At 38.5% G+C, this 27,997-nt stretch overlaps 3 protein-coding genes across 7 annotated transcripts in view; 1 reads left to right on the plus strand and 2 right to left on the minus strand.

The window, feature by feature from the left end:
- Positions 1-4,226, plus strand: part of LOC124158727 (RNA-binding protein 12) — a 38,524-nt gene extending 34,298 nt beyond the window's left edge. For all 3 annotated transcript variants that reach the window (XM_046533987.1, XM_046533989.1, XM_046533988.1), the window contains exon 3: positions 458-4,226. In XM_046533987.1, coding sequence (XP_046389943.1) covers positions 458-3,911 — 3,454 coding nt within the window. In that variant the 3' untranslated portion in view covers positions 3,912-4,226. The remainder of the gene's footprint in view (positions 1-457) is intronic.
- Positions 4,227-10,645: 6,419 nt separating this feature from the next.
- LOC124158728 lies at positions 10,646-13,050 on the minus strand. Of its 3 annotated transcripts, none has more exons than XM_046533990.1 (3): positions 12,927-13,050; positions 12,618-12,709; positions 10,646-12,363 (listed from the first exon to the last, which is right to left on the minus strand). In XM_046533990.1, exon 3 carries the CDS (start codon positions 12,340-12,342, stop codon positions 10,798-10,800), a length of 1,545 nt encoding a protein of 514 aa, XP_046389946.1. In that variant the 5' UTR covers positions 12,343-12,363; positions 12,618-12,709; positions 12,927-13,050; the 3' UTR covers positions 10,646-10,797. The 3 variants fall into 3 exon arrangements, with proteins under 3 accessions (XP_046389946.1, XP_046389947.1, XP_046389948.1); XM_046533991.1 differs by lacking the exon at positions 12,927-13,050 and adding an exon at positions 12,829-12,920; XM_046533992.1 differs by lacking the exon at positions 12,618-12,709 and having other exon boundaries at positions 12,927-13,011.
- A 6,169-nt stretch (positions 13,051-19,219) lies between these two features.
- Positions 19,220-26,336, minus strand: LOC124158729. Its single transcript, XM_046533993.1, has 7 exons — positions 25,773-26,336; positions 25,442-25,700; positions 25,316-25,347; positions 25,046-25,097; positions 21,331-21,408; positions 21,169-21,249; positions 19,220-21,066 (listed from the first exon to the last, which is right to left on the minus strand). The coding sequence occupies exons 1-7, from the start codon at positions 25,896-25,898 to the stop codon at positions 20,759-20,761; spliced, it is 936 nt and encodes a 311-aa protein (XP_046389949.1). The 5' UTR covers positions 25,899-26,336; the 3' UTR covers positions 19,220-20,758.
- Positions 26,337-27,997: the final 1,661 nt, after the last annotated feature.

Consider the following 27,997-nt stretch of genomic DNA (forward strand, 5'->3'; position numbering starts at 1 on the left):
ATTTCTAACTTATTCTTATTATACACTATAGTAGTATTTATAATATATGATTAAAGTAGACATAATAATGAATAATAATTACATTTAGGTATTATATTTGTATTAGCAATAATTTGTAACATGAAAACACATTTTCAGTAAAATAATCTCAATTATGCCACATACTTCTAATATATTTATGTGAGAAAACATAGGATGTTAATGTATCATTGCGTATCATCCCTATACCTCATGGTGATAAATACACCTATATATTTGTATCACTTTTTCAAATTTTCTATTTGGAGTGAAAAATAATTAAATTTTTAAATTGATTAATTTCCAATAATTTTCATTGAAAATTAAAACCTACAGCTAATGGAATATTAATTTTGAATGCTAAATTACAAACTTTTGGCCATAAATGTAAAGCGTGAAGTTACAATGCTCATATTCATGAAATAATTTCTCATTACAGCACTGATGAAGATGCTAGGCAAGCCATGATGCTGGACGGTGGCAAAATTAAAGAAGTGAAGATAAGACTCCTCTTGAGCTCAAGAGCACAGATGCAGAAGGTTATAGAAGTGGCAAGACAACAGACAGTTGGGTTGCAGGGCTTCATGGGTTTATCTCCACTAACCACAGCAGCCTCATCTCATCCTATGCCGACTCCACACATGGTCTCTCATCCCATGGCTTCAGCTCCCATGCATGGTCAACCTCTAGGACCTCCTATGGGACAAACTATGGGCCAGGCAATGGGGCAACCAATGGGCCAGCCGATGGGTCATCCGATGGGGCAGCCAATGGGACAGCAAATGGGTCAACCAATGGGTCATCCAATGGGCCAGCCTATGGGTCAGCCGATGGGTCAACCGATGGGCCAGCCTATGGGTCAGCCTATGGGACAGCCAATGGGCCAGCCTGGTCAACCAATGCCTCCTGTCATGTTGGGTCATCCGGGTATGGGGCCAATGGGACCTGGAGGCCCACCAGCGCCTGGTGGTATGCCTGGCATGGGACAACTTGGTGGAATACTTCCACGGCCCCCACCTCCTCAAGATGCGAGGATGCCACGTGGTGAACCCATGGTTGGAGAGGGTCCAGGTCGAGATATTGCTGGTGGAGACCGTGATCGCAATGATAGGAGTGACCGCGGAAGGGACCGAAGTGAGCGCTCCCACTCACGTGATGGTGATCGTCGTGACCGCAGGGATCATCGTCGTCGTCGTCGTGATAGGAGCAAGAGCCGTAGTCGCAGCCGGGACAGAGGAGGTCGTCGGAGAGGGAGGAGCAGGTCCAGGGATCGCAGTCGGAGTAGAGATAAGGACAGAAGTTCCAGATCCGAGAGGAATCGGGACAGCACAGGAGATGATGCGGATAAGAGAAATTCTGGACCAAACAGCAAGGATCAGAATGATATAGTCGTTGTGGCCCATTACCCTGCCCCAGGTCGGCAAATTGGAGGTAGACCTGGCCCTAACCCCCAAAGACCTCCAGCGCTCTTGTCCCAACCATCTGGTGGTGCCATTCAGTCCCCATCTCACCCTTCCTCTCCCCAGCAGAAGGCAGGGCAGCCACCTCAAATGCCACAACCTCAACCGATGGGGCCCAACCCATCCATGCATAAGGGAATGACAAATGGTGCAGAGGAGAAAGGCCAGAAGTCAGAAGCTAAGCCTGACTGGCCAATAGAAGCTCAGCTGCCCGGAGGTGGACCCAGGGGTATGCCTGGAGGAATGAACAACCAAATGCCACGCAATGCAGACCTTCCTGGTGGAGTGGCCCCTGATATGCCTGTTGATGGTGGAGCCAACATAGGGGGTCGCCCTATGATGTCAGATTCTGCTCCTGGAGGGTTTCCTGGTAATGCGGGTCCCAGGTTTCCCCGAAATGAAAGGTTTCCGCCAGATGGTGGAATGCCAGGAGGACAGGATGGACCCCCACGCATGCGACCTAGTGGTTGGGGCCCACGTAATGAGGGCTTCAATCAAGGGAGGCCAATGGGACAGTTTGGAGAAGAAGACCAGAAAGAATTTGATGGCCGCCCAGAGATGTTCGAGGGGCACCAGGGTGGTGGAAGACCTCCTTTCCGGGGTAATGGAAGGGATCCATCCCATATGGAAAGGGGAGGAGGAGGTGGAAATAGGGGTGGACATTTCATGGGAAGAGGAAATCCTTATTTTGAGGGAAGGGGTCCCATGGACAGACGGCAGTTTATGGGTGGAAGGGATGGAAACATACCTGGACATTTTGAGGGAGGAGAATTTCACCGTGGAAATCATCCTCCATTCGATAGACCCTTCAGTAGGTTTGGTGGGGAGAATACGCCCAATGAGAGGTTTAGTGACCACAAACCTCCCCATCGGGGTAGAATGAGTGGTGGTTTCTGTGTTGAAGTGAGGAACATGCCTCTTGAAGCAGGCTACAGGGAAGTGCGTGAATTCTTTAAAGGTCTCCATATCTCAAGTTCGGGGCTCAAGGTGATCAATGACAATCATGGCAACAGGGTTGGAATATGCTATGTTAAATTCGTGAATGCCCCTGACAGGGAGATAGCCCTCAACTTGAATGGGAAACTTATGCAGGGGTCTGCAGTAGAAGTACTCTCATTAGATGATGAGATATTCGAGAAAGCTATTGATTCCTACAGACCTAATAGAAATCCTGTGTACAACAGTGGAGGTAACCAAATTGCTAGAGGGGGAGAGTGCTTAGCTATAATAGGCCTTCCTCATTATGCTAAAGAGCAAGATGTTATGAAAATTTTAAAGGATTTTCCTCTTGTAGATATAGTGCTAGAAAAATGTAAAGATGGCAAAGGACGTGCATATGTTCAGTTTAGTACTCCAGAAGATGCTGATAAAGCTCTTAATAATAAGTTCACAATGGACCAGAAGCCCCTTAGTGTTGTTCGCTCAAGTACCGACAAGCTCAATGAGGTCAAGAAGGCTCTTGATATCATCAAGTCAAAGGGTGAGGAAACACCCTCTGACAAATCAATGAATGATGAAATCAAACCCAGTGAGAAAAGCCCTAATAATGACTCTAAAACCCCCACAATGGAGTGTATCATAATGAGAGGACTCCCAGACTGTGCAAGTGACAGGGAAATCCTAGACTTTTTTTCAGACACAGGGATTGTACCTTTTAGAATACACATAATGCTTGACACATGTGGTAATCCTTCTGGTGATGCATTTTGTGAATTAGGCAGCCAAGAAGAAATTATGAGGGCCGTATCTAAGTCAAACTCACCAATGGGTAAGAACAATATAATTGTGCAGGCTGTACCCATTGCTGAGATGAATGAGGCCCTTGGTCTGACAAATAATTCCAGGCCCAACCAGGAACCAATCCCCATGGACATTCAGGACCACCTTCACAATGGTGGCACTTCGGACCCTCATGGTCCACCACTTAGCCTCATGGGTCAGAGAGGTCCCATGGCACGAGTAGCTCAAGGGCTCCTCGGGCATAACCCTGCTTCCCTCAGCCCAGGAAACCCTCAAGGTGGGGGATCAGGTCCAGGCTCGAGGCCACCCTTACTAGGTCGGCACCCAATGTCAGGTCCTGCACCTCTTATGGCCATACGTAGTACACCCCTCCATGATGGAATGCCACCTTCAGGGATGATGGGTGGGCCTGGACCAGGTCCCGATCTCCCGGCAGTGGAAGGGTTTGGGAAGCCTGGATGTGTCATCGCTATGGAGAATGTTCCCTATAAGGCTGGAGTGGAAGAAATCCTGGAATTCTTCCGTGGTTTTGATGTTTCACGAGAGAATGTAATAAGACGTTACAGTGATCAGGGTATGCCCACTGGTGATGCTCGTGTGGCATTTGTGAGCCCGTCTGAGGCTCAGCGAGCTCTCAGAGAACTTCGGTTTGGCAAGATTCGAGATCGATCAGTTTACCTCACTTTGTTGTAAACATTTTTTTATAGTGAATCTTCATGCATGTTGGACTCATAAACATTCCTGTACAATATCCCATGGTATGAGTGTGTAATTAACTAGGCTAGTGTGAGTGCTTCTTCATCATCTATTTTGTTTCAGTGTGGATAGAAGAGTTTTTGAGTGATTTTTTGTTTTTATACATGCTGAATATTCTTCATACAATTCATGGAGCAATAATCCAAAATATTTTGGATTTTCTTGATTGATACAAAAAATGTAAATATATACTTTCAACCTAGCAGAAGTTTGACAAGTTGAAATAATAAAATATTCAAGAATTGCTCGAAACTGTAATTATTTTCTTTCTTGATATTATCACTGCCTTTGCAGTCATTATTTCTGTGAAAAATTTATCTCTACATTTAGGAAGGCCTTGAGAGTGATCACTTTAAGAATAACTTCTTTATTGTATAATTGAAGAATTAGAGTGAATTAGAGCATGCAGCATTAATACTCTCCCAACTCTTACATTATTTTGTTTTCTATGAAATTTGCTAATATTGCATGCCTGAAAGGATGCATAATAATCATATGCCCTTATAGCCGCAGGTGTAAATTACTGTGCATATACGTAACTATGTAAAAATGTTTTCATTGTAAAAATGTTCATACAAAATATTTCATAATCACAATGATACTTCTCTCTTGTGAACAGTAACAGTCCACAAAAATGAGTCTTTAAGAGAGAGGTGTCCCTAAGCTAGAGGTTGCCATTGGAGGATTGTTTTTTTTTTTCAGAATGCTTTTAGGCAATAGGTAATTCTGAGTTGGAATTAAAAGTAACTAAAAGGAATGCTTTTATCTCAAGTATCAAATTTGATAAATTAAATGAAATCTGAAACAGCAGAGATAAATCAGTTTACTTGCACAAATATATCATTTTCAAAAATATATGCACTTTTCCTTAGAGATCATACAAACATTTCAATCAGGCATAAAAATTCAGTGGTTTTGTTTTCCCCTGGTCTTTTTGTGACACACTTCCATTCTGAACTTGATTGTTGATCAATGAGTCCGTGTATTGCCTGTTGCTGGCAAAATTGCAAATTTTTAAAATACTTTTATTTATTGCGATGCATAGTTTTGAGATGCCACAGCCAGGCTCTGTTTTTACTTTCATCTCCTTCAACATCAGGCTGTTTAACTCATAGTCCACAGTCAACTAATTGGAATCAATGCCCTCTTTGCAGAATCATTTGATAAATGTCTACTTGTGTGGCATCTTAGCATCCTCGTTAGTTTCAATTCCATAATGTAATCCACAACTCAAATATCATGGAATATCATTTTTCTATGCTTGACCATCAGTCACTAACAAAGGACAGGATTCCTTAGATTTTACGGGCATCCTTTCTTAAGTCACATGCTTTTACTTGGTCCTCACAAAAGGGATTAGTGTGTGGCCTTAACACTTTTTCCTGACCATCAAGATGAGGATCCTTCCTTTGCCTTTCGGAGGAACCCCAGCCACCATTATTGTTTTCGCATTGAAAACTATTTTCATGATCACACTCCCAGTTGCACCACATAGGTTACCTTGTATGGGATAGACATGTTTTGCTTTTAACTTATAGTTACGCCAAGTAGTGACAGTTATTAAATGAAAAAAAAATGAAGTAAAATTGCTGTCGCACAGGAAGGAAGTAAGGTGTGATCCACTATGGTGAGTGATGCCACAGGGGACATGTGCTAACTGGTAAAGATAAACCTCAGACTTCACCAAAGAAATACCCAGAAAGGCTCTTCAGATTTGCCACCAAGTCATATCCTTCATCTCATGTTAAAATGTTTAGGTTTTACCTAAACTCCAGGAAATATTTTAACATGTATTAAACGAGGTCAAGATACGAAGAAAAAAAAATAAATCCTTCATCTCTGCTGACATTCCATAGGCCTTGTCATCCTGCGTCATTACGACACGGTGACAATGGACAACATGGACATTCAGGAGAATGTGACCCAATTACAAACCCAAACAGCATTTTATGATAGATTCCTCGGACTTTCTGCACTTAAGAGGTTAGTTTAAAAATCATTCTGGGCAATGCAACATGTAAATATGTATATATCTACCTATATACAGACTAGTAACTCACTTGATTTGTCAGGGCTAAGTGATTTTCTTTGCTCTTATCACATATCTTGCCCTCCGTTTGAACTCCTTATCATCATTGGTCGATAATCCTAAGATTTGTTTGACACAGCTCTCCATACTATCAGCTAATCTTTTCACATCTCATTATTTCTTCTCTATCATATGCTTTACCTATTCCATATACATATTTTATTTGCAGACTTTCTTTTCGATTTTTGCCATCTAACTGTCCCTTGACAATTGTTTTCATTAGGCCATCACATTTCAAGATAGGCTGATTAGGTTGTTTGGTCTACTTATCAAGGTTTTCTCATCTCTTTTCTTCCTAGTACTTCCTCAGTCGATCCATTTGATCCTAATCATTCTTCAGAAGCACCACAGAAAGCCTCAACTTCTTTTTTTTCTGCTGTTGCCATTGTCCATACCTCACTTCTGTAGCATACTGCGAGTGTTTTAAGTTCTAATAGATTGTTTCCTTACTTCTACGCGTAAATTTCTCGCTGTAAGTAGATCTTTCTTTTGATGGAATGCTCAATTTGCCTGGGCTATTCTACTAATAATTTCTTTCTTGCTTCTTCCAGTGCTAGTTATTCTGCAGCCCAAATGAATTCTTTCATTTCTTTCCATTTTTGTTTCCCTATTTTAATTTTCACGTTTGCATCTACTTAGTTTTCTTGGTGCTAATTTTCCACTAATATTTACCCATAATCCTACACATATTTGCCAGAATCTTCTCCGAATCCTTCTCTTGACTCTTATGTCATGAGCAAATAAAAGTATAATTTTCCTACATGGAATTTCACTCCTGGCACCTTTTTATTGATTTCATTAGTGGCTTTCTCCATTTTAATGCTGAAAATTACAGGTGTTGTAACATTTTAATTAATTTTCCTTCTCTAACTTAACCAATACTTATTACACTTTATAAACAATTTTTTATTATTTAAAACTCGTAATCAAAAACAACATCAACAAGCCGCCATGACTATTACAATCCCATTTGTACTACCCGTACTACCACTCACTGAGCCACTGCCATGAACTGCACCAGTGGGAATCTTGAGTTCTGCCGTATCCCCTTCCTCCGGTCTCTTTCCCTCTCGTAGGCGCCTGCTTTTTCTCTGCGTCCTTTTCTTCTTTCTGCCGATCTCGAGTTCTACCGTATCTCTTCCTCCGATCTCTCAATACACCACTACTTAAGCTTTTCTCCCAATCTTTTTTTTTATAACACATCTATCTCTTCCTTCTCTCCATACACGACTACCTCGTTTTTCTTTTCCGCATCCCTCACTACCATTGTTAATTTTAAATTATTTAAACAAACAGCATTGTGGCTTGTTTACAGTGTCAAAGATAGAAATGACAAAAATTATAGATGGCGCCTTGTCTCACTCCTTTCCTAATGCTTGCTTCTTCACGACTGCAGGGTCCTGATATTTTAACTGCTTCTTGGCTTTTGTATAAACTGTGGATGGTTCTTCTGTTGTTGTAAAGAACTCAATTTTTTTTCAGAATTCAAAGCATTGCATTCCAATCCACATTGCCAATTGCCTTCTGTATGTCTACAAATGCCATGAATGTCGACTTTTCCATTTTCTTCTCAATGAGCAGCATTTGAGCCAATGCCGCTTCTCTAGTGCCTTTCTGAATTGGTTCTCATCCACGCACTCTTCCAATCTTCATTCTATTCTTCTGTAACAATTCTTTTCATTATCATCAACGCATGTGTAGTCAGGCATTATTGCTAAAAAAATTTCTAAGTTCTCCGCTCTTTTTCCATTGGGAAACAGGATTATAATGTTCCTCTTGAAGTCATTCGGTATTTCACTGTTTGAATACATTTCACTTATGATTTTGTACAGCTGCTTTAAGGTCTTTTCTTCTGCATTTTTTAATACCTCTACTATAATCAATCAGATACTTCATTCATCTGATTGATTACAGCAGAGATCAATCATCAATCAGATGCTTTATTCTTCAGCAAGTCTTAATATACTCAGAGCCTCATTCCCTATTCCCAGGGTCAATTGTCCACCTTTTAAGCCTTGGACAACTCAATTTTGGCAATAAATATCATCAAAATAAATGTAAAAGTAAAATCAAAGTAAATAAAATATCACTAAAGCAAATGAAAACAAAGTTATCTTTAGTATTCAGGTTAATATAATTAATGATAGTTAATGATCATTGCAAACATTTGTATTAAATGATTTTTTCATTGGAGGAATGTGATCAAGGGTACAAGACTCAGTAACCCCTCTCCAGATCTGTAACTGCCTGTTCCTCAAAATTCTTTGTGGAGCTAATTCTAGACAGAATGCCAGATTTTTCCGCACTATCCTTGAAAATGCATATGAACATACATAGTCATCAAAACTGGAAAAAGGGCTTGTTCAGCAATTTTCTGATAAGCTTGAAGAAAAAGATACCTGTATTAAGAGGTGCAACTAGGAATATGCTTTGGGGGAAGACTCTCTCCCCCCCCCACGCAATAGGCTTGGGTCTTACTTGTAATTCCACGGGAAATCATCACAACAGGGATAACATTGGAGTACTATAAAATTTGCATGCAATATAGTATGTCAAAACTAGACTATAGATTTAATTCATTTTCTTATTTCTCTGAGGCTTTGGGGGATCTATCCCCTTCATAGTTACGCCACTGCCTGCATTTCTCAGTTTCTTTATCAGTCACCAACTTCTCAAGCTATTTGAGATGAAAAACAGGCGACCAGACCCAAACAGATGCTCCCACCACCCACTGTCTTTCCATTTGGATCTCAAATATTATTATCGAGATTACATACTGGTGAGGTGCTGCTGAAAGTGATGAACTGGAACCCCCACAACAACAACCTTAATCTCCACTGGGGCCATCCCTGATAAAAATAAACTCCTCCATTGTGGAGAGGCCTACCCTCCAATGAGGGTAAGGGAAGGATAGGTGTACCCTTCCTATACCCTTCAGCAAAGGTAGATGAAGGGTATTTTAGAACATTGGTGGGTAGGCCCTCTCCTTCCTGGAGTGTAGGGGAAGGGTAGAGGAAGGGTTGGGTCAGCCTCGATGAAGGGTAAAGGAAGGATAGGTGTACCCTCCCTATACCCTTCAGCAAGGGTAGACGAAGGGTATTTTAGAACATTGGTGGGTAGGCCCTCTCCTTCCTGGAGTGTAGGGGAAGGGTTGGGCCAGCCTCAATGAAGGGTAGGACTAATATAAAAACTAAAAATCCATAATTAACATAAAAATATAAAAAATCGCTAAGCAACTAAATTAAACGAATGGGGATGAGTTGTAACAGTGATTTCTAAAATTATAAGACAGAAAAAAAAATTAGCCTTCACATGGTCTTGAATCCAGAACTTACATATTGGAGGATGATGAAGCAGCGCCTTAATAACCTCAGCTTTCGACGGAACTTATACTACAAAATCTTAAGATGAGATTCGCACCTGGGCCTATGTGGAAGAAAGCTGTGACTTTTTTTCTACCACACCTATTTCGTTTCAGAAAATAAGATCGGCATTCAAATACCAAACATCACTTTTGCAATGTCAGCCACACAAATAGGTTACATCCAAAAAATGTGAATGAAAGAACTTCTAAATGAGCTTTTTTCACACAATTATAGAAACTATTGTGTACAGTGGCATAGCCAGGAATTTTGTTCAGGGGTGGGGGGGGTCCAAAACCAGCTGGGGAAATTTTTGAAAAAAAGGATACTAAGTAATGGGTTTTAAACTAATTCAAACACTTTTCATAATCGAAAAACTTCAATAGTTAAAGAAATATTTTTTAAATTCATTATTTTTCAATATTTTGTTTTCTTTTATGAAGGAAAATGATTGTGTTTTTATATTTCGGGGGCGAGGGGTCCGGACCCCACCCCTGGCTATGCCACTGAATATGTATATTATTGCTTTCCTTAGGGGAATTTTAAAGATTAATTGTGCAGCCCATCTATCTTTGCTTTCAAAGACTGCTTATGTTCTTGTACAGAACTCAATACATACTCTTTAGCAGGTGAAAGTAGCTGAGGAGACACTTTCAAGATATGTTTTCCTCAGCAATAAATGCTAAGTCCCAAGGAAGGGTAGACGAAGGATATTCCTACCCTTCCCTTAATGGTGGGTAGAGGAAAGGTAGACGGATGGTATGGGAAGGAGTTCCAAAGAAGGGTAGACGAAGGATTTTTCTACCCTTCCCTTCCCCTTAATGGTGGGAAGAGGAAGGGTAGACGGATGGTATGGGAAGGAGTTCCAAGGAAGGGTAGACGAAGGATTTTTCTATCCTTCCCTTACCCTTAATGGTGGGTAGGGCATGGGTTGTGCAAGGGTAACTACCCACCATGGTGGAGTTTATTTTTATCAGGGATATGAAATACTGAAACAAGGCATTTGTTGCCAATGATATCAAGAGCTCTTATGCCTAATCAGAGGGCAAATATTAAAAAAATATCTGATAGGCTTCACTAGAATAAACAAGATTAGACATTTCCTGCTAAATAAAGCAACAAAAGGTATTTCTGCAATTTTGAGAGAAAAGTCCCGAAGATATCAAAGGTCTAATATCTGGGTGACAACTTACAACATAAATAAAACAGTTGTTTCGCAATTTGGTAAACATCAATTTATTTAAAATTTATTTGTACATATTTACAAATTCATAGCAAAAAAATAAATATAAATAGGTAAACAAAGTCATTTATGGTGCTAGATCGAACATTGATTGCAAATTGGCAGTAGTTGGCAAACTATAATCAGCTATTAATTAACACCCAGAGAACAAATATTTAGGTCAAAATTACTCTTCTGAACTTCTTCCTTAAGCAGTGCAACATCCTCGGACTGTAAAAATTCATGCTCCACGAAAGTAAGCTGGTTTATTTTAGGGCAGTTCTCAAGAACCTGTTGGATTCCATTATAAGAAAGTGGGCAACCCACATATAGGTATAGCGCAATAAGATCTTTTAAAGGATTAATGAAAAATATTCGACTCATGATCTTATCAAGTAAGTTTAAATATGAAAAATTTTGCAAGCTGAGAGTCTTTAGCCGGAATGCATATGATAAACACACTAAAAGGATTATTTCTGGGTTCCAATCCTGGCCATTAAGTTGTAATCCCAAAAGGCATGAAAATGGAGGAAATTTGCCATCAAAGCTATTGCAGAAATTCCAAGAATTAACCTTGGCTGACGCTGGCTCAGGACCCATATTTTTTATGCACAAACCTTGGATGAATGGACAATTCCTACCAATAGAAATTACATCTTTTGAACTCATAGCATTACTTGTATTAAGTTCCAAGTTGGTAATATGTTCACCTTTAACTTTCAATAAATTAAGCATATTTTCCTCAAATCTGAACTGACACAACTCCAAACCTGAAACACAGATAGTACTTCTTGATAAAGCTTGGAGAACCACACCACCTTCCTCATTACCACCGCTACCATCGATTTGTGACATATTTCCCGTAGGCATACTGAGACTAAGATACTGCAACTTTGGGCACAAGCGGGCAGCAGCTTCAATATGGAAGGGACTGGGATGGAAATCACTCAGACCCTGAAGATTTAAAGAGCCTATATCTTCCATACCCTGGGCTATAACAGTTCCTGTATCTCCATAGCTGATGAATTGAAGGTTAGGGAGTGTTCTGAGTAATTTTCTGATTCCATTGTCAGTCATCATCCTTCCTACATAATGGCTTCGAAGCATTTTGTTCATAGCGAGTTTTTTAAGCTTTCTGCAGTGGCTTAAATGTGCCAGTCCCTCATCAGACACGAAAAACTTGAGTTTGAGGGCATTAAATGTACAAGATTTGGCTCTTTTATCTTGTTCCAGGCGAGATACAATATTTATTTCCTCTAGCAATGGGCAACATCTCCCAATAACCTCTAAAATTTCATCTGTGCATATAAGATGCAAATCAAGGGCTGTTATAAACGGTATTTGTGACAAATGATCGATCCAAAATGGATCATCAACAGGAAACTTACACTTTGATGTGGCAATGTCAACAGAAAACTTCCTCACATTTCTGTGCATGTGAATTGCTAACCGTATTCTATTATCCAAACGAAGAGAATGTTTCTCTTCGCTTCGATGTTCACACAGATCATCCAGCACAGTGCTTGACAAGTTACAGGACAGATATTTTTTCAAAGATTCCACCTGAAACTTACATACGTCTGCGTCGAAATTTCCATACCAACTTTCGATATTTATGCATGCTGTCTCCACTAGAACCTCTGTTATTTTCAAAGCAACTGAGTATAACGTTTGAGGTAACTTGTACAATGGCATATCTCAATTCTCCTGGATGCCCTGAAATATTCACACACAAAATGTACAAATCTTGGAATACACTGGGTTCTTTTTTAATTAAACCGTGAAATTAATACCATTGTGCAACAATATATTGAAAAAGAGTAATATCTACTGCTCGCGGTAGTCACTCGAGAGAAAACATGACAGATCTACGTTAGGAAATGGCATGCAGCATACTGATACTTTCATGCATATTTTGCCAGTAGAAGCTAGATGAAAGGCAATTTCATCGGAAATCAAACAGCACCTACTTTTGTCGCCAATGCCACCAAGTCTGCCAATTAGTTTAGGTTATTTTATAATCCAAGGAAGGTTTATGGCTACATTCATTAATCCGTGCATACTGTAAAGTACGATGTTAGTGCTATGTAATGACGAACTCAATATATTTTTAATATCACACTATAACTAAAAACTAAGTTAACACTCAAATGCAGTGATTGCTCTAAAAGTAAACATTACATTTCAACATGATTTCAAAATAGATGAATGCCAGGGTTTACTAAATGCATTTTAACCAGGATGGTGCCAAGAAAAATATCATAATTATCTATAATTACATGTCTATGGCAGCTGTGCAACAACATTAAAACACAGGGTGCAAAACATAGATCAACACTCAAAATTAACATCTCATTTCACGACGGATTGCTACAGTGACGTCAGTCGTCGTTGTTCCGTTGTTGCCAATTGGTTGTTGAGCCATGCGCGCTATGTGATTTCATAGCTTTAGCCGCGCACTTCAACGGACGGTTCAAGTTCCATTAAGTTCATTACTATAATGTATATAAGTTCTTTTATACTTTCATAATACCCCAAATTTGTCTTTAGAAGGATTTAAGTTCATTTTTCTATCGCTTATGTCAGTTTAACTAGTAGTAATACTTCATTGCTTTATATACGCAGTGATTAATGTCCTCAAGTAGCAACTTCATACATACTCCTGTAATACCAAGCCCGCCAGAATATTTATGTGAAAAAGTGAAGCTCAACCGAAAGAGTGAGTAAGTTTTTGGTAACTATTACTGTAATTTAAGCCATGGAGAGACAGTATTTATGGAGGGAGAGAATAATCAGGGCTCATTGAACTTTTCCCACGTGCGTAACATATTTGTTTAGGTAAGTTGATGGCTCCCAATAAATGCAAACGATATCCAGTAGCCATAATATCATAATGTTTTTTTTAATACTGAGGGAGAGGAATGACTTACCAGTGCTGCTATAACTTCATCTCTACCAAATATTCTTCTTCCATGCTACTGTTACAGTATCCTTCTCGGGCAAACTCAGCAGCATCAGAGAAAAATGAGTCTGAAATTTAGAAGTTTTTCAAATCTGCGAATGATGTTCCTCTTCCAGGAAGGATGGCTAATGCATTCCAGGTTAGTGTTGCATTGATTATTTATATTTATATATATATCCAAAACGGAAGAATAAATTTATTGGTTAACCAATCCATTACAACAATATCTACTGTGTGTGCCGTGGGTAGGTTTGTGATAAGCCTATTTATAGACTCCAGGGAAAGTCTTCCGAATAAAGCTTGTAGAACTCCTCAATATATGCAATAAACATGGGAATATATATGAGCTAACAAACCAGGTGACTGATGAACATTTAGATGTCGCTCAAGAACCTTGAATGTAATAACAATTCATTTCACAAACTGGCGAAGAAATGTCATTTCCAGGAGTGTAAAAATGGTGGAATGCCAAAATGATCAAAATTCATTTAATTTTAACATTAAAGCAACATTTTTTTCCAGGAATTAAATAGGGTTTTCAGTTTGGATACATTTTTCCCTGAATGATGTGCCAGGTTGTCCCTGGCCTTCATCACATTAAACGTGGTTCTGCCCCCAATGCATTGGGTGCTTTGGGCTCTAGGACTCCAGTCTCTCATTTGGAATTTTACTGCCCTGCACCCTTATGTCCCTTGCATTTTTAACTCAAGAGTCAAAAATGCAAAGATGGGAAGAATCCCATCTATCAACAGTGGAACTGCTCTTGTGTTGAGACTAAACAATTCTTTACATGTACTTATCAACTGAGCTTCTCAATTTGACCTAAGACAATCTAATGACATGTCCAACAAAAAAAGCTTAATTCTTTAACTGGTTTTCCCCTCTTATCCTGTTAGTATTGTAGATCCAACTCTGAGTACTATGATTCCCTAAGTAAATAATGTTGCTGCAATGGCTATTTCCATCAATCATATGATCTCATAACATACAGGTACACTATTCAACCCAGATCTATCTTTGTCATCTTCCTGCTGTGCTTAACAGGCTTGCCATAATAATTTTAATAAGATAATTTTGGAACCTTTTGAGATGGACTGAGTAACACCATACCAGTAAATTGTGCATTTTAGAATGATGGATTTTCCCTTGATGATTCTCTTCTGAAGTTTTTTTTTCAGAAGATAATATCTTTGATAATAAGCATTTCAGGGACCCAGAGCAATCGTGTAAGTTTCTGGGACTGTCTGGTGCCAAAGGAATTCATTCACCACACCTAGCATGATGTCACCAAGACTCAATTGTCAAGGATCCAGAAGGATTTGCCATGCCTCAGTAGACTTCTTTTTCTCAGTACTCAATAAGTCCACTGAAGGGGTTAGGGATATGTAGGTGATTAACCTCACTTCAATAAATTAAACGGAAGTAAATCCGACCACGTTTATTTGGATGGTTAGCGATACAGTTCGTCTATGTCTCAAGTCCTTCTCCCTTGCCGTTCCATGAGCGTCTCAATCTCGCGGCACCTTACCGGCGCTCTGTCCTGCGTACCCTGGCGGCAGCGGCAGGGACCTCAGGGTCCCAGGGACCTCAGCCAGGTGGCTGACCTTGGTGACGGCGCTCGAAACGAAAGGCTCCGCCACATCCACTGAACCACAATCTCTAGAATTTCAAATTCACCGTGAATTCAAAGAGAGAGTCATTTCATCCCAACACATCTCTGCTAAAGATAACGAGTGCTAACTCACCAAGCTTGATCCTAGCAAGGGGGCTGCTTTAGTGATGGGCACTTTGAGTGAGTCAGAACAAAACTATGACCATGCAGAAAGGACAGAGTGACTCCCACGTCACAGTTAAAGAGTCCTAACCCCTTATATATTTGTAAGTCCCCCTTTGAGCTCAACTCACTCTTCATGCTGAATGCCTCCATGCAACTCTCCTCTGAGAGACTCCTCCATGCGCCTCTTTTTGTGCACCCCAATATTCTGTTCACTTTACCCTTTCACCCCTACAATCCTGTTTGCGGGCAAGGCCGTAGCCAGGGGGGGATCAAGGGGATTGATCCCCCCCCTCCCCGAAATGAAAAATATTAAATAGATATTACCTACTTTATGCTCGCTTGGTGCTCATATGACGATATTATATATGTAGTACATCTAGTAGTCCGATGTGACTTAAGTCAATAATTATCTAAGCAAATTTGTAGGTGCAGTGTGTGAAATAATAGTGCTGTGAAATGTCATGGAATGTGAATGTAAGTAGAGAGGTGAGTGACTTATGAGCCTCCTGAGGGACCGCAGAATTGACATCGACACCGAGGAGTTAATTCATTTGGTCGCTGCAAAAAAAGCTAGAAGGCTAAATTCAATTTTATAATAATATTTTTATATTTTCGTTTAAGATTTATGATAAATATGTATATTTAACCGTATACGCTATTTTATTTATCTTATAAAAATAATTTTATGTTTGTCTACTATTCCATAAACCCCCCCGAAAATATTTTAGTACTGAGAGAGAGCAAGAGCAAACTTAGCATTGCCAAATGTACATTGCCACCTTAGTTTGTCTCTGTAAATGAGTGTCATGGGTGCCTAAAGGTATTTTGAGACAAGAGAGTTTAAGGTGCTGAGATGATATTCTAACTCATTTTGAAGGTATTAAGGAGAATCTCTTCACAGAATTCCATGACATCATCAGCTACCACACTGAATGTGGCTCCATTGGTGAAGGGCATACTTAAAGAGACACAAGGAGAAAGTATGAGGCTATGAAACACAGCTCCACAATCAGATTCACGGAGTTAACAGAGGTCTGAGAGCGACTGAATTTCCGAAGCCCTTGGCAACACCTGCTTTCTGCTGATTGGCAAAGGGAAAGTCATGTGTCGAGAAAATTACCTTCTCCTCGTCCCCACTTGCTTTAGCCACACCAGCTCACCTGCAATGGTAAAATGAACAGTGTCTAGCATTAAATGTCGTAGAAAGTTCTGTCTCTTAGAAAGCATTTTTTCCTAAGCTTGCCAAATTATTACCAAGAGATGGAATAAAATTTCTGGATCACAAATTTTGTGCCTAAGTAATATTTGTCAGATTAGAGATCAATCAATTGTTTTTAAACTGAAAAAACTAATGAAGTATTCTATGTAAACAGTTTGCTAGTAGCTCTCTTTTCTGCCTAACATTCCCGCTCCCTTGTCTCTTTTAAGTATTTATCCATTACCCCTCCCTTCTGCCCACCACACCCCCTCCTCTACTTATCCCATCATTCCCAAGACAATAATGATTCTACTGAGACATACTGTGAGTCACACGTTTAAGTGTGCAGCACGGCAGCTTTACACGTTTAGATCATTAGTCCTGATTGCATCCATGCATCAGTGCTGAAGTTCTGTAGTAGTTTGATCTCTTCTCGTCCAGCAATTATTTCCATAATTTTCTTCATCGGGCAGTATTTTTCCAAGCTGTATGAAACAAAGCTATATAGTCTTGATCTTTAAATCTGGCAATCGCACCGAGAATCAAATTACAGAACATTGGTTATTCTTAATACTTTAACTTTAGCATCCACCAGGTTGCGGATAGTGGTTTGACCTCTACATATAAAGGTTAGCTGCGAGATAAGTGAGTTTACTCATCGAATAAGCAGTCTGGAATAAAAAGTGACAGAGATCTGAGTCTTGGTCTATTGGGTAGGGATTGGTCTATCCGTGGGTGAAGTTGGCCATTTAAATTATACAAAACCTGTGAAGGTGTATTGACTTGGTGACTGACAGCTGCCAACTATTATGCCTCTCATTGCTTGGGGGAGAGGGCAACTACTCTTCTTCATATTTGCTAACCTGGAGATCATATTGGCTGGTACAGTGATGCACGTTACACTGCGGTTGTGGAACATTTGCTTCCAATGGCTGTAGTGCTGTGATGTGGAAGGCAAGGGGAAACCACCACATTATCACCCCAAGGAGTCTCAGATTCACCACTCATTTTTATGTAGTGGGATGATGGGAGTCATTTGAATAAAATATTACATCATCATCATCATTAGTCAACAATCCTAAGATTGGTTTAACGCAGCTCTCCATTTCTCTCTCCTATCCGCTAATCTCTTTATAGCTACATATTTATTCTCTTTTACATCCTTTATAACTTGTCCTATATAACTCATTCGGGGCCGTCCCTTGCCCTTTTTCCCTTCCACTTGTCCTTTAACGATTGTCTTCATCAGACCATCGTGCCTTAAAATGTGGCCAACTAAGTTGTCCCTTCTTCTGCTTAATGTTTTTAGGAGGCTTCTCTTTTCTCCTACTCTCCTTAGCACTTCCTGGTTACTCACACAGTCAATCCATTTTATCTTCATCATTCTTCGGTAGCACCACATTTCGAATGCAGTGGTAAAAAAGTACCCCATTCAAGTCTTCTGGAAGGGACTACACGAGGTGATACATCAGTCAAATGTGATAGAATGTTAAGGATAGGGAAATGGAATGATAGATAACTTTGAACCTGCGGTAGGGTAGAGAATTTGAAGGTGGAATTGCAAAGAATGAACCTCTCAGTATTAGGAACCTGTGAAGTGAAGTGACCTCAATAAGGAGACTTTTGCATTGGAAGTTACAGAATGATACACTCATGATTGCTAAATGGTAATGTTGGGGTAGGAATAATACTTAGAAAGAATACTGGAATGTGTGTTAAAAAAATACCTGCAGTTTAATGGGAGGGTAATAATGGTGAATTTAGAAACCAAACCCATAGCTACTGTAATGGTGCAGGTTCACATGCCTACGTCAGGTTATGAAGATGAAGAAGTAGAGGAAGAGGACATCTTCCGAGATGTCACGGAAGTAATCAAGTGGGTAAGAGGAGAGGAAAATCTTTTTATCCTGGATAATTGGAATGCCACCATTAGCAGAGGTCAAGGCAGAAGAACATCTGTACACTAATAATAAGTACATGCACGTCAGAACATTCCTTTACATTTTGTATGAACCACTGTTGATAATTGGCAGCACATTGTATTCCATCCTCACACTCCAGAACACATGTGACACAAACTGAATAGCTTATTTCTGATTACTTTCACGAAGAAGTATTTGGTAAGGCAGTTCATTGATACAAGAGAGATTGATTAAATATAACCATTTGTATGTAGTGTGACTCTATGGAAGCAGAGAAAATGGTGCATCAGGAATACAGAAGCTGTAATTAAAAAAAGTGTATGAAACTAGTAGAGCAGCTCTTAATTTTTAGTATGCTGCTGTATGGTTAGTAATGGTGGTAGGTATTCAGATTAAGTGTTGCAACTGGCAGAGGAAAGGAAAGACGTTAGTAGCTTAGACTACACTGCCAGCATTTGGGCAACAGATTATTTTTAAAGAAACAATTCATCCAAAAAAGCGATTAAAATTGATTACAAAATGTATTGTAAGTAAAATTTATTTTTGAAAAGTGTGATTCCAAGTAAAGCATCGCTTAACAAGTAATCAACTGATAAGCTAGATTGAAATGGTCCGGCACATCAAGGATGAAATTTGCCATGAAAAAATCATTTGGTTTAGCTGGGGTTCGAACCTGGGTATCTTTTTTCAGTAAGCGACAACATTTTATCAACGAATTTGTTTTTTATTAAAATAAAAAAAACTCAAGAATAACATTGGAGTATTTTCATAGATATTATTTAAAAAATTAAATGCATCATTCATAAAAATGTTCACCATTATACTAGTGGCAAACTATCTTAAAGAGATTCTTCCAGCTGAAATCAATAGTCGGATGTTTCTGCTGTAGTTCATGGACCAATTAATATTTATTTTTCAGTAGCCATGAAATGAATAGTTCCAGATATCATTTCACCACTCACTTGGTAATTTTTGGCATCCCTCTTCCATAATTATAGCACTCACATTTGCTGCCTAAACCTCACAATGCTCATTCCACTAAAAGCCACAATTAGTGTAATATTTTCCACTAGCAACTTTGTACTCTGTTTGGCTTATGATGGTGTCATTATTGTCTTCTGGTATGATAAAAGAGACTGAAATGATGGGATAGGGGACAGGATTTTATAAAAATGCTACTTGGCCCGAGATCTTCTGGTTAGACAATCATTTTTAACCGCTCATCAGAGCTATTAAATGAGTTGGTAAAAATATGTGAATCATCTTTTCACGAATTAAAAGTTGAGAAAGTCACAGAACATTCAATGACAAGGTGCTTACCTAGATCAAATTATGAATTTTCCAAACCGATTCACTGTACTTAGCATAGGAAAAAAATCACCATGAACCAAATATCAAACCATGGATCTCTAGCTTTCTCGTCTACGGTGCAGGCAGCTAGTGTGCCATTCTGCAATCCCAGCGTTATCCAGGTCTAACCGATTGTGGTTCCTTTGAATTCCATTCTTCTACATATTGCTCACCTTGGTGGATCACCGGGGAATGACTCTTACATAGTACAGAACCTTATTAGAATTGCTACTGGAATCGGGGAACCCATATAGAATTGGGATCCATACTGTCACACAGAAAGCCAAAGGTCGCACTGGTTTGAATCCTGATTCACTAAAGTTTTTTCCCATAGTATCTGCAAAGTAACTTCAGAATAATCTTTCTTTGGAAAGTATGGTACATAACACTCCCTCCATTCCTCTAGTAAGGCTAGAGATAATTCCAAAGTCATTCACTGCAAATTAAGCATCCCTTAACATAGAGTAAACTGGTAGCATCGTCATAATTGCACTAGACTGAGACATAGTGGTTTTAAAACAACCAACATTTTAGTACGATAACAATAAGTGAAAATAAATGCGGGAAATGAGACAATGATAGCATTTTGATTCAATATAACAGCCAATGTAACAACAATAAATAATGTAATGATAAATTTGTGTTCTAATGAAAAATATGCTGATATTTGCCAAACAAAAAATAAAGATTTTAATTTGCATAATGTATAACATTTATCAGATGTAAGTAAATATGTTACTTTTCTCGTCTATGCATCCCTATACATATGTACTTAATCTGATACAGAAATTGTGTACAAATTTGTATTGCTCATGCATACCTGACAATGCCCTCTGAAAAGGTTATTCCCAAAACCCTTTCAGAAAATCGCATAGCCCAACCAAAAACCTCACAGATAATGATTACTTCCACTGAGTATCCATTTCAAATTCTTGATTTTCTCGCACCAACTTCCTCAATTTTTCCATTTTGAGTTGGTTTTCCAGTTGTTCATTCTTTAATTGAGCTTGTTTTATGGACATATTAACAACATGAAGTTCTATTTCCCTCTTTTCCCTCTCTTTGAATTCTTTCAACAACAGTTCCTTCTTCAAGGATAGTAATTCCTCTTTTGCTCCTATCCATGACCTTAAATTTTGGCATTTGAAGAAATGCTTATGGGATGATATTCCCAAGTCAGGTCTTTTTCTTTTTTTAAAATTGTCAGAACCTGTTTTGGTTATAAAATACAATCAAGATAAAAGATATCAGTCAGTTTAGATAAAATTTAACTTTTCCAAAGCTTGCTTGGCACTCCAAAAAATGTCCGTACCTGTTTCATATTCATTTACTTCAGCAGTTAAAGGTCTTTCAGGCATGGTGTGCTGAGTAGGATTTGAATCTGATCCACCATCTTTAGAAAAAAATATTCGGACCTTAATTTGAAGCACTTCTATATTATGTTACTTCACTCTAAAATATGCCAGAACTTTACCATAAACAGTAGATGCGCTGCTTCCAGAGGGAATTGCTGCCTCAGAGCCATTATCCATGATCACTGAAGGTCCTATCACTATAGCAAAAAAAAGAATTTGCACCAAAATCAGAATTGTTAAATTGGTCTGGGTAATAACAATTTTTTCTGTTAAGCTAAAATGAGACTGATAGCCGGGAACCCTAGTAGAACAAACATCCAGGCAATCAAAAAAATGGAACTGGGGTCAATTGCAGTGACTTAAAAAAATATTTCAATTTGTCCCAAGTACAAGTACATAGCATTTAAAAAAGTAATGAATGTTACAGTGTAAACTTCTTGGGTATCACACTGGGTAATGTCCTCCATATCTACTTCCAATATTTCAATGAGCAACTCGCCCATCGTGCTCATGGATTCAGGAATCGAATGCAATTCTGTCTATGCCTTGGTATATATATCCAAATGGCTGCATTTGAGAGTGGTTGCTCTCTTAGTGTCGCCTGATTGGCTGCCAGTCCCCTCGGATTTTCAGGAGGTGGTTCCTTATGTACCTGATAATGTAGCTGCTCATAATCAAAGATTACTTAACTGAATTAAATAGCCCTACAGATAACTTTGAGTCCCATTATTCGCTTGTTAAGGTTCAGTAAAATGGATTGACTGTGTGAGTAACGAGGAAGTGCTAAGAAGAGTGGGAGAAAAGAGAAGCCTCCTAAAAACATTAAGCAGAAGAAGGGACAACTTAGTTGGCCACATTTTAAGGCACGATGGTCTGATGAAGACAATCGTTAAAGGACAAGTGGAAGGGAAAAAGGGCAAGGGACGGCCCCGAATGAGTTATATAGGACAAGTTATAAAGGATGTAAAAGAGAAGAAATATGTAGCTATGAAAAGATTAGAGGATAGGAGAGAGAAATGGAGAGCTGTCTCAAACCAATCTTAGGATTTTTGACTAATGATGATGATGAACTCTTATGTCGTAGTCTACTTATGACAGCACAAAATATGACACCCCTTGTGTTGTTACACCAGTTATAATTGTATCTATTGCAAGTAAAATTGTAATTATCAATTTGTGTGACTCAATTATTTCACATTTTTACTGCAATATTTGACTGATGCCAGGTGATCTCTCGAGTGCACAATCTTACTTTTGTAATCGTAATTTTAATGATTACTTTTTAAAATCAGTAGTATGTACTGGTAATTGATTACTTTTTGTACGAATTAACAGTAATTGGGTCCAGTTATTTTTTCTCAGTACTTATACCAACATTTCTCACAACTGACCAAATAAGATTGGAGGCAAAGATAATGTTTGTAACTGAACAGAAACGCATATTATGAACATCAGAAAAAGAATTGCTCAATTAAGTATGGAAGAAGAGCCAACAAATGCAATTAAAGACCACTCCTTACATATTTTCTATACAGTAACTGCTATCTTTTAATGAAATATACAAAATAACGAGGCATTAGAATTGAAGAATGAATGTTTACAAAATTGAATGCGAATGAAGGGAGATAGGGAATGAAATGGAATTCTAATGGAGATGAGTGAGACACGTTTGTCGAAGAGGTAAGGTGGTATTTTAGGAACAAGATAAGGCAGGATAGAGGGTAATAGAAGATAGTCAATACAGGAGCAAATCGAGTCCATTGCCAATATTTCAAAGAAAGAGTTTTTATCATTATCTACAACCATAATGACATATATTTGCCTCCAAAAGTTTTATCTGAATCAAAATATTTACCATTTTATGATAACATCGGTAATGGTAGAAAATGGTAATATTTAACCCTGAAATATTCCCGAGTTAGCTCCTAATGTTATGAAAAAAAATACTTTAACCTCTAGTGCCTCTTTGCCTAGAGACAGAGATGAATTGGATAAGAAATGATTGAGCCTTTTTCTTAATGAAATCGAATTGCAAAGTATTAGGAACTAAGGAAGACAAAAAAAGGCATTGGAATGATGGAATTAGATGGTGGCTTTAGGCTACTGCTTGAGTGGAATAGAACTCAAAATGAATTATTTCACCAGAAGATTTGATCTTTTCCCAACTGGCCTTTTCCTTGAAGCAGTGGCGTAGCCAGGGGAGGAGGTTGTCCGGACCCCTCTTGAAATATAAAAATGCAATCAATTTTCCTTCATAAAAGAATACAAAATATTGAAAAATCATGAATTTACAATATATTTCTTCAACAAATGAAGTTATTTCGATCATGAAAAGTGTTAAAATTAGTTTAAAACCCTCTACTTGGTACCCTGTTTTTAAAAAATTTTCACCTCTGGTTTTCCACCCCCCCTTCCCAACGAAATTCCTGGCTACGCCACTGCCATGGAGAAATCTGATATTTTTGGGATAAGCTTATCATCTGCATTCAATATTCCTTTTGATCCACCATTTCAAGTGTATAGGAAGGGACTGTCATAGTTATTGCCAAAATTTACTGCATAGCAGCACAGATTTTCTCCATTACTAATGTTAGTGGCTTTGCATTTACCTTTGTTAATCGTTGCCTTGGAGGCAATAATGAGTAAAGCTATACATTTTTTTTGTCTCGGCAGTAATAATTGCATTAATTATGTGAAGTATCACTGTCATGCCCGAGGGTTTGATGATGGCTAAGCCAGTGCAAAGAGGCGTTACAAGATGTTTGGCATATGGAATAAAAATCTGCTCAGGACCATGTATACATTTTCAGTGTGGCTTTGCTACAATGAACTGGAGGAATTTATCTCAATCATAGTTTTTTAAAGCTGATACGGTTGCAATGATTTTGATTGAGATTTTTTGAGCTCTGTTGTTTATGATGATGTTTCTTGGTGTGTGAATGCATGTTTTTGTTTTTCTGCTATCAGAAGTCTCACATTGAAGTCTTTAGCCATTCCTAAAATTGAAAAAACTGATTTTCCCGGCAGTCACTGAGAAGCGGTGACAATTTTTGTGGTACATCTCTCCCTAAGATATGTGAATAGTGAATATGTAGTTACAAGATGGGTACTTGGCAAGATGGGTACAGATTAATGTGATTGTATTTTAGATTGTGTACCTACTATTGTGATAACTCACTTCATCTCCCCTCACCTTTATGGAGATGATATTGCCATTAAATGATTAGCCCTCATAAATTATAGAGGAGGAATAATTTTAAACTTCCAGTATAAATGTATGACTCTGGGCTGAAACAATGAATAGTGATTGTTCATTTGAATGAAGCAAAATCATCAGTAGTGATATTTTACATGTTGGTGGCACCTGCAGCGATCTACTCCACTCTGTTGTGTGTCAACTCACACTATTTTTTCGGTCCTTCTCATAACTACAAGGACTAAGTTTTATGCAGTTAGTGGGAATACTGGCAATATTTTTAATTACTAAGACAGTGGAATTCAGGGATGAAAAGTTAGCCACTTGACCAAATTGCCAGGGCAACCTGGGAGACGTATAAGGTAGCTAGTGGGATGACCAAATTCCCCAACCACCCATTTAATTGGGGGCATTCCCAACCTAACCCTCTTGTAGGGAGTAAACACAACAGCAGCTTGCCTGGGTAAGTATTTTGTCTTCAGCTGGGCCCTGACTGCAGAATTGATATTATTACAGAAATTGCGAGTGTAATGGCATTTTTGCAGGAATTTTCTTGCTTATAAGCAAGTATATTCCTTCACAATGGTATATCTTAAATGGAATAGATATTTATGTAAATGTTTAGATTAAGTTATTACCTTCTATTTCATAATTATCATCTTCCTCCTCTGTGTGAGTGATACTTCCTCCCTGAAAACAGAACAGCCTATTAATTGACTTTAGATACTCTCAGCTCTTCCTTCATTTCTAGCTATACTCAGAAATGTTTGTTCATTAAGGGTCATTACGAAAGATAGTATGCTATGCCAACAATATATGATTAGTTGAGTGTGGTTCCTAATATTGGGGTAAAGCGCTTAAGCGCTAAAAGTTAATTACCTTTCATTGATGAATTCATGAATTTTTACCTGTGGTTGTTGAACTCTGGTATCCAATGCATCTGCAATTGAATTGTTTTCGTTGAGTTGATCATTGCAGTAAAAGTTTTCTATTCTATTAATTAGCAAAATATGTAGGTACACTTCCACATTTACCCATGGATTCTGTGAATTTCATCGTTGGAAATTCTTCTGTCGAAAGCTCCATCATTTGCCTTATCCTAGCGTATAAAGGATTTGACTTTTCTTTTGAAGGCAAAGCCACTTCAGTTTCTACAGGCTTTACTAGCATGTTAGCAGCTTCTCTTCTTGCTTCTTTCTTTAGGGTTTCATATTTCTGCTTCAGTTGCTCCGGCGTTCTCCTCTCAATTGCCATGTAGTTGAATTCATTAGTTATTCGGATCCAAGCATTTTTCTAGCGGAAAATAAGTCTTGAAATACCAATATCCGAATCATATGCAATAAAAAAATTAGAAATTCCACTCACCTTTTCCTGCCACATCACAGAATCTGTTCGCTTATTTTCAATGATATGACTATATTTGTTGACAATATTCACCAAATTAATAGTGCATTCTTGGGTAAAATTACTGGACCTTGCCCTCCTGTTCATTTTTAACGATTATCTTATCAATCGTACCAACTACACCACCTAGCCTTCTTGAACAAGAAGTCGAATTTTCGCGCTATGAGCGATGTTCAAGGAAAAAAATTAGACATCATCGTAGTTATATGACGCAAAATTTCTAAACCGGACCACCATCGAGGCGACTACTTTGATTGCTCGACAAAAAGGCCAAGTGACACTGTAATCCCGTACTTCGGAGCGCAACAGACAGTTAACTTAACTGGCGAGTGTAAACTGTTAGCCGCCACCTATAACAGCTGTTTGTTCTTTGAACGGATAAAAGAAATTTTAAAAATGAAGTGAAGGAAATATTTTAAAGAAAGCATGCGAGAACATGTTGCAATAGTTTTTTCGAGTCCAGTAAAGAAATTCATTTCTGAAATGCGAGTGTACCCAATACTGGAAGTAGAGGTTAACCCCAACCTCCGAACTCTTCTTTAATCATTTCAATTGAATCCGCAACAGATGTCAGCACCAGCTACCTTTTGGTGCTTTTGTTCCTTACGGGCATGTCGACCCGGCCATTACAAACGCTGTGACCGTGTGACAACAAGTTATGAGTGAAAAAATTATGCATTTTCGGGCCGTATGCTTTCATTTTAATCAAATCAAATGTTTTCTCTGTACATTTTATTTATTTTAAATGACTGTCATTTTAGTAAACGAAGTGATTATTCCCTAAGGGTTATTTTTTGCGTTTTGCTTTAAAGTCAATAATTTATTTCATTCCATAAATTATTTTGCTTAAGGGTATGAAAATCACAAAGAGCCTGGCGCCTTATAAACTTTGCGGGCCACGGAAGAGGCCTTCTAAAAGGTTACGCCTCGTTCGAATAACCTTTTGAAATTTACTCGGTCCAATTCATTAATTCATTTAATAATTTTTTACGAGTTTTTAGGGCAAGTATCGTCAATAAAAATCCGGATTTTCAACCCCAGAAAACCTTCACGTTTCGCGTGCTTGGCTATCCTTGCTTTTGTCAAGGGTTTCACTCCTCGATTGTATCAATGTCTATATATTTTTCTTTAGTAAAAGTATTTCGTTGAAATAACGCACGTTCTCTTACTTATCTTTACGATTTAAAAAATCAAATTTGTGAAGAATATGACCCAACAGATTGTTTCAGTTTTCTTCAGGTTTTCTTAAGGACCGTATGTGGAAGATCATATTGTTTAAATTTAATGCATATTTTATTTATAACTTTTGCTCTGGGATAAGTGTTAGTTATAATGATTTACCTTTTTTCTCTTGGTCAAATAAGAGTTGCTATATTCCCAGAAGAAATAAATTTACCTTAGCCAACTCTTGGCTTCTGGTCGTAAAACTTCAGAGTTAAAGTTATGTCTACGATGTTCCGCCTCCCATCTCTTTTTTTATTATTTAGTATTATTTGATTGCTTCATTAATTTTTTTTTATGGATATAGGTAGAAAAAATTAGCAATCCTCGTGAAATTCGGAAAAAATCACATTGGTTCACTTATTAGCCATAATAATGTAACCGTAAATTGTCCAGAGGCAGCGAAAACCGAATGCTATTTAAATTCGGCAAAATGAATGTATCCGTAACTGGTTTTTCGATTGATTAGGCAACGGTCAACGAAGATGAGACTTCATCTCATTGTCAGCCCGCCAAGGGCTTGACTAATGAAAACCTACCGCATAGCTTGGCCCTTGGCAGGTAAATCTCTCTTATCCTCCTTGTTAATGACTAAAAAGACAATCGAATAATTAAGGTTCATTTCAAATGTATTTGCGACTGAGAAGCTGGCCCAATTTATTTTGGGGGGTTGAGGGCGGAGGGCACGTGACTTCCTGTAAATTAATTAAAATGCGATAGGTTTATTTATTTGAAAGATAATTAAATCATTAACGGTACTATTTACTATTTTTTCGCTTTTTAATGGAGTGAATTTGAATGAATTTATTCGTTTTTAGCGTTAATACGTCGGAGAAAAATTGACGTCATAGCTGCCAGCCGTACCTCGTGACCTTGAGGCGAGGCTTAGCGCTGATACGTCGCAGGCTGCCAGCGGGTAGCCTAGTGCCCTGCCGCCTGGTAGCGCTTGGCTTAAATAAGGATTA

This window comes from Ischnura elegans, chromosome 5, assembly GCF_921293095.1.
Source record: "Ischnura elegans chromosome 5, ioIscEleg1.1, whole genome shotgun sequence".
NCBI classification, from domain to species: Eukaryota; Metazoa; Arthropoda; class Insecta; order Odonata; family Coenagrionidae; genus Ischnura; species Ischnura elegans.